The following is a 7,826-nucleotide window of genomic DNA, read 5'->3' as shown; positions in this document are numbered from 1 at the left end:
AGAGGGGGGGGAGAGGCAGACCAGCAATGAGCAATACAAATCATGAGATCGGACTATTTTTTAAAAATTAACTAATAAACTGAAGCCCAAATGTGATTGCTGAACCATATGAAATGACTGCTCACTATTAAAAGACAAAGCCGGAATATCTATCTTAGTCTTTGTTTGGACTTTGACATGGGGAGACCGAAAGACCTATTTGAAAGGTATTCTCAACACAGAAAGAGTACAATTTAAGCAAATGCGATATACCAAACTGAAAGACGCACACTTGGGTTTATTATCTGAAACAGGGTGACCAGAAGATCAAAGTTTGCCGGATGTTGATATCTATGACCGCGCTCATCCATTGTAAATTGCTCTAGAAGAGCCCATGCCAGTTGCATCATCGCCTGTCTCACCCCGTACGGACAAACACTTTCCATTATTTCCTACCTTCTGCTAACTTATTCATATTTTTCAAATGTCTTTCCACTTTTTTGTTCATTATTCTCTGCGACTTTTCTACAGATTCCACATGGCCTTCCCTTGATCGTTTAATCTGTGGACTCCAAGTTTAAACTTTCTTTGTTATGTACATATAGCGGCCTGATCTCCAGATGGTAGGCTCAGTCCAATCCATCTCCACTGCTTTCTTCTGTCTGATTATTTTCTGATTCATACTTCCTTATTGGTGACTCTGTCTGTCCATCTGATCCTGAGGAACTTCCTCCGGGACTTGTTGATGACAACCTGGATCTTCCAGTACTTTGTGAAGAGTGCTTTAGAAAAGCCCAACCCTGCTGCACCACCAAACAATCCACAAGGGACGTGCAAGCCAAGGAGTTTCACATCTGTGGACATGCTTCCAAAGGTTCCCTCTCACTATTGCCAGCAAAGCTCTGGAAAACTCTATCTTGATCCCTGATTCTGTAATCTCGGAGCTTCATTGGTTTAAAAAAATAGCCTGCACAGGTCAGAAACAATCTGCCTTGTATGTCAGACTACTCAAATATGTGCTAGATGAAAACAACATGTCAATCTATGAGCTAAACAAAGATCAATGTGAATTGTGCCAGAGTCTGGAGTCTTAACAACGTCAGCAAGATTAAGTGAGAATCTCACATATCAGAAAAGAAAATATCAAATAAGGGCACACCATGGATAAAACCTTTGCTCTTAGGAAATAAGACCTTGTGATGATTTGCATGAATCTTTAGGGTGTACTTTTGGCACTGTCTATCAACTAATTCCTCCAGCTCTTGTTTCAAAAGCATGGACATTATCTTCAATACGACTTCGTACGATGTCATCTGCCTCGTATTACTTATTGCACAAGGTACAAGGTGGTTTGATTGCAAAGGAATTCACAACTTGTTTGAAGGACTTTTTTTCAAGGTGTACAAATGCATAGAAGGTTATGTAAATATACTATTATAAAGCTACGGGTGTGTGAGTGTGTGTGTGTGTGTGTATGTGTGTGTGTGTGTGTGTGTGTGTGTGTGTGTGTACGTGTGTGTAAGTGTGTGCGTGTGTGTGTGTGTGTGTTTGTGAGTGTTTATATGTCTGTGTGTGTGTGTGTACGTGTGTGTAAGTGTGTGCGTGTGTGTGTGTGTGTTTGTGAGTGTTTATGTGTCTGTGTGTGTGTGTGTACGTGTGTGTAAGTGTGTGCGTGTGTGTGTGTGTGTGTTTGTGAGTGTTTGTGTGTATGTGTCAGCACAAAATTGCATCTGTTTCTAACGCTGCGAGAGCCTTTTCCACTAAAGCAAAAACCGAAATTATATACCAAATCGTATGAGAGGCCGCACTCATACAAGTAGAAAGTATACACGGCGTCATTGAGCGCAGAGGTGGGTTTAAATAAAACGCACGAATATACAGCCCACTAGATTATGTTGCCATTTTCAGAACAGCAATTTTTATATAGATCTATATAGCAACGAAGACCCTATAAAGTGGAATTTCTGGATCATGTTTTCCTACATGATTTTGCCAAAATTGCAGTGCACAAAACTGTCAGTTCGGGTAGACAAAAGAAAAAGCCCAATCTGTTAATGCAATATGAAGCTTCTGATATACATAAGGAGAAATTCTTTGCAAACTGAACTCCAACAAAGAGTGGGAGAGTTTTCTTGAAAGACAAAAAGAGTAAGATAATGAAAGATGATCATTCAGTCTTTCAAGGGGTATAGAGGTTTGATACAAATCATATTCTCCCTTTCCTATGTAATAATACATACACTCTATACATTTGGTCTCTTCTTAAGGACAAGGGGGCTAACCCAGATTTTGGGGGTTTCCAGAAATCTTTACCTATCTCAAAAGTAGGCATTGCCCTACCTATAGGAGAAGTTTGGTTTCATTGGTGTGTATATTTGTCTGTTTATAGAGAAAACTCTTCTTGTCTTTTAAAGAAACAGAATAAGGGGCAAAAACTTTACCTTCAATCTTCTCAAAACATCGTTTTTCGGGATAGCCCCCTTGTGCTTTAATGTGACCCTTTATGAAATTTGTTGAATTTTATGGAAGGGTTTGTGGCGTCTGTGATTTAGCATTTAGCTTCGTCGTCTCATGCACCATGGAGGGGGGGGGGGAGGGGGGACTTTTTGTCCAAACGACAAAACCGTAGCTCTCCGAATATCCTTTAAAAAATTATGTTGAAATTAAAAGCATCTTAATTGAGATTAACTTTAGAAATAAATAAGAATTCGGCTGTCTCCTGAGCAGATGGTTTTTAGAAATAAACAACAAATAATATGTGTCACGACGTGGTGGAATCAGACGCTCGTCAGTTTTCGGGCTTGTGGAGTTATTGATATCATCTGAAAGCTTATTCATTTGTCTTGCATTCTATGAAAAAACATCCATCTAGCTTTAATAGAAGTCGAGATATTTGCGAATGAAGAACGTGGGGCAGCTTGGTTTCAGTTGTTAAATTAATGAGAAAATTGCCTCCAACGTTATATAACTTCAATAGCTTAAAGATTCCTTGAAAACTGAAAATTTACTTATTTTGTGCCTGTAAACAAGGTTTTTCAGTAAAATTCCTATAGAAATGTATTTTAATATGAACATAAAAGGTGTTTAGCCAAAATGCAAAATGTCGATAAAAATTGATAAAATTGATGGGAAAATGTCCTTTTCTTTGATTTCATTATTTGGAAGAGCACCTGATTTCCCCATGACGCCTCACATATTTACTTGCCCCAAGTCCTACAATTTACAAAACATGCCCTGAGGGGCACTGCTCCTGCTGAGTCAGCTTCTGAATGTCTGGGAAAACTGAGGATACTTTTAGACTTCCCATTAGCACGTAAGACGAGAACATTTTGCAATAATATGTCATTTGAAATGTCTCGGGGCTGAGCGTCATGTTTCAACCGTGTCCAGAGTGTGAGAATTGAGCTTTCACGCTTCTACGTACGTTACAAACAAATTTCTCAAGGTTTGCCTTATGAACATTTTGAATGTACGAGCCATTTTGATGTTGCTTTCCAGTCGAAACATCTGTAGAAGCTGTATATTATATATTTATATAATGATATATTTATATGATATAGTCAAACCTCGTTGTGCTGCCACCCTTGGGATAAAGTTGGCGGAACAGCGGGGCTGGCAATTCAACGAGGATATTATTATGTATATGTGAGACATCGTGGTGGAATCAGGCTCTCGTCTATTTTTGGGCATGTGGAGTTATTGGTATCATCTTAAAGCTTGTTCACCTGTCTTTATATGTATGAAAAATATATCCATTTATCTTGAATACAAATCGAGATACTTGCGAATGAAGGAGGTGGGGGTCACCTGTTTTCAGAGGTAAAATTAGTGAGAAAATGGCTGCCAAAGATAAGTAATTTCCATAGCTTAAGAGTCTGTGGTAACTGAAAATTGTCATTTTTAGTACCTTTAATCAATGTTTTTCAGAAAAATCCACACAGAAAAGAGTTCTTTAATGGGTATGAAAGGTGTTGAGCTAAAAAAACAAAAATTTGATTAAAAATTCAAAAACCTGTGGAAAAATGCAAGTTTCTTCACTTTGATTATTTTGACGAGAGCCTGATTCCACCACACTGCCTCACATATGTATTTTATATGTATATACATATACATTTATACAATATTTAGTTATTTTCTTTGTCACTTTCTTTATGCTTTTGTGTTATATGAATTCAACCAAAGGAATCTTTTATCTCCTTATAGCAACATTTCCTTTCCATCTTTTGTCCTCTTGGTGAGGCCATCTCGTGGGGAGTGAATATTACAAGTAAAATTAGCTTCTGGTTCAGCACAAATCGGTTCATTGGCTCCTGTTTTCTTGTACTTCTAGATCTCAGCACGGGTTTGGACACTGCGGCGCATGCGCAAATGCAACAGCTCGGCGGCGTACCTGGCAACGCTAGCCGTGTCGGACATTCTGTTCCTGCTTCTCAGCATTGGCAACGAGCTGCAGTATCCTTGGATGGTGGGAGCTTTAGACCTGCAGGTGAGAGTCGTGTTTTAGTAACGTTTTACGGCGTTCGCAACTGCACAAGGTCATGTGAGCACCAAAGGGTGGATGTCAACAGAGAAGTCCAAACGGGGAATCAGGCGTACTCTGCTCACCTTTTCTAGCCTCAACGGCGCAAAGTCTGCTTTGACTATCTAGGCACCCCGGAAATAGCAGTCCAAAAGAGAGTGACAAACATACAAAAGAAGTACAGGGAAAAAGGACGAGCGTAGGGATGAGGGCAGAAAAAGCAGAAGTTCCCCCTATGTTGTTCCGATACAGTATGAGCATGACATTGATAAATCAGCCCATTTACAAATATTCTACTGCGCATAAGAAGTTAATATCCCCCCTTTAGGAATGGCCTAAAGACAACTTCAATTAGTAGCACTGCCCTGGTGTGTGTGTATGTGTGTGGGGAGGGGGTGGGGGGGTGAGAGAGAAAAATCCTATACATATATTCAGTGACGTCGGTGGCCTAGTGGTTAGGCTACCGGACCAGTAATCGGGAGATTGCAGGTTCGGGGGTTCGAGCCTCAGCTCGGTCCGACGTTGTGTCCTTGGAAAAGACACTTCACTCGAATTTTCCACTTGGCTCGATCCTTTCGGAAAAGGACGTTAAAGTCGGAGGTCCAGCCTCCTAAATAACCTAACAGTGATGATAGGGGCTTAAACCTACACCATTTCACCGTTTATACATGATATCGCCATTGATGGGCGTCTGTAGTGTTGCGGTTGCCGCATTTGCTATGGCATGCGGGTGACCCAAATTTGATACATAATATACTCAAGTGGGGAGGATTCTTATCGACGATCTCGGGTCATTCTGCTGGGATTTTTCATCCCTCTCAGACCGGGTTGGCCCTGACAGGCAAGGTCGGAAGCATGTCTCCTAAATCATCGAATCTGTGTCGGTGGTGGCATAAATGGCTTACATTGAAAAGAAATAATTCCTAAAGCCATCAAGCCAGATGAGGCGGGGGGCGGAGGTGGTCATGGGAAAAAGGGGAGGGGGTGCGGGGGCAGGGGAGGGTAGATTGTGTGCGGTTTTGCCGTTGCGTTTTTTAAATTGTTGTTGTTGTTTGTGGTTTTATGTTGTTGTTTTTTAAAGAATCTAGTAAATTTGCAATGAGGTCTGCCCCAAAGTATGAACAATTTCGTCCGTGTAAATAGGCTACTAAGCACTCTATTCGCCACGTGCTTCACCTTGTTAGACTGATTGTTAAATTCGATTGCATAATCATTTATTATTGTTGGGTTTTCCTGTTGTTGTTTATTTTCGTGGGGGAAGGATGATTCTCCAACGTTACGGCGTGGGGGAAGGATGATTCTCCAACGTTACGGCGTGGGGGAAGGATGATTCTCCAACGTTACGGCGTGGGGGAAGGATGATTCTCCAACGTTACGGCGTGGGGGAAGGATGATTCTCCAACGTTACGGCGTGGGGGAAGCGGATAATTTCGATGTGTAATGTGTTGGGTGTTTCGTGCCTATTTCACATAGTGGTGACCTTAATTGGTCACTGTTAAGCACAAAGAGGCTATCCCGAAAAACGCTGTTTTTAGAAAATCGAAGGTAAAGTTATTGGACCCTTGTTCAGTTTCTTTAAAAAGACAAGGAGAGTTTTCTCTGTATCCAAACAAATATACAAACCAATGAAACCAAACTTCTCCTATAGGTAGGGCAATGTCCACTTTTGATGTAGATTAAGATTTCTGGAAACCCCCGAAATCTGGGTTATCCCGCTCGTCCCTAAAAGCGACCAATTCATCCACGACGCGTAATTTGGTCTTTCAACAACTGCTGAAGAAGCATATTAATAACTTCGTTGCTCGTATAGGATTTTCAGTTTTCTCTTTTCTTTGGAATTGTTGACCTCACTATAGTTGGTGTTGCCTCAAAAAAAAAGTTACTGAAAAAAAAAAAGAATCTAGCAGCGTTTGGGTGTTCAATCATGGTCTCACGGTTGGGGAGTGACAGATTGCCTACGCTAGGAATCAGCTGCCAAGTTAATAATGGGTCTTTGATGGCTCGCTCTTGAATTGACCAGCGTGCAAAGACAGGTTAGTCGAGGTGAAATAATGGGCCGCGGACATCAGGAGATCGATTATACACCGACAGATTTTCAAGAGGAGGTAATTCGGGTTTCCGAGGAAAATTTTATTTGTAGTCAAACTATGGTAGAATTGCGGAGCAGTTTCAGACAAAGTGACCAACGTCGTCTTGCCAACACGCCGTCTGGTGGACCAGCAATGTTGTCGTCATCGTTGAGCAAAAAGAAAATTGGAACCAAGCAATCAGAAATCAAATTTCCAGGCAACTTTTTGTCTATGTCCTCTCAACTTTAACCGTATTGCCGTGCCAAAGACGTTGGAGAGAGGCGGTTACGTTCGCAGAACACAATAATCATAATGCCAGAGCGATGAGATTATAGTTGACGCATGACAGATCCCCAAGGACACATGAGAGTAAACAGAGTTGTTTTCTGCCAACAGCTCTTTCCGAAAGAGGTGTTTTCAGTCTGCTGAGTGATCAAAATATTCAGTTCCAAGGCTCTTTTTTTAACATTCGTTCCTCTGATATTGTGTATAATATTATACTTTCCTTCTATTCTATTTTGCAGTGGCTACCTTTTCTTTTTTCGAGAAAATGGAAGGTAATGAAGCGGTAGGGGGACAACGTAATATCACAAAAATGAATGAATTAAACTACAACAAACGTTTTCAAACAAACAACGTAATTGATCTGTAAGGCATAAGATAATGAAGCGTTGTACGTGACGCTGAAATGTCCGAACCTCCATCAGACAGTATAAACCGTCCAGGTGTAGAATACAAGGTGGTAGGGATAATGAATTCGGTTATCTATGTTATTTTTTATATTTGTGAAAGTCCTTCACTTTGGTCGCCTAAAACTTCCGAACGACTTAACTTCTGAATTTGAAAAGATTAACGGTGGTTCAGAATCATTTAAAGGGTGCACAGTACTGTTATATTAAGGAGTTTGAAGTCAATGTAGTTTTTTCATTAGTTTCGTTTAGAACTAATCTATGGAAAGTCCGTCTTCTAAGACGCCATTGTAAACAAGTGAGGCTTCCGTTCACAAGCAGTACTCCCCGATTCCACAATAACTTGACGATCGATTCCTTTGAGTCCGTTCTTCGAACGGGGAACCCAGCTAGTTACGAATACTCTTGTTGATATTTTGAATATGCCCCACTTCGTCTGTCAAGTCATCTACCAACACACAACCTTTTAGCATACGTATACCTGTTGAAGAGCCACTAGTATGGGATAGAGCGCTATAGAAATGCAATATATTATTATTATTATTATTATTATTATTATTATTATTATTA

General features: G+C 40.5%; 1 protein-coding gene across 1 annotated transcript in view; it reads left to right on the top strand.

The window, feature by feature from the left end:
* The first annotated feature begins 4,315 nt into the window (after window positions 1-4,315).
* Window positions 4,316-7,826, top strand: part of LOC101861371 — a 5,838-nt gene continuing 2,327 nt past the window's right edge. The window contains exon 1 of the mRNA XM_005102105.2: window positions 4,316-4,465. Coding sequence (XP_005102162.2) covers window positions 4,340-4,465 — 126 coding nt within the window. The 5' untranslated portion in view covers window positions 4,316-4,339. The remainder of the gene's footprint in view (window positions 4,466-7,826) is intronic.

Source organism: Aplysia californica, unplaced genomic scaffold, assembly GCF_000002075.1.
Source record: "Aplysia californica isolate F4 #8 unplaced genomic scaffold, AplCal3.0 scaffold00313, whole genome shotgun sequence".
Lineage (NCBI taxonomy): Eukaryota > Metazoa > Mollusca > Gastropoda > Aplysiida > Aplysiidae > Aplysia > Aplysia californica.
Note: the sequence above shows the minus strand (reverse complement) of the source record. Positions and strands in the feature narration are given on the sequence as shown.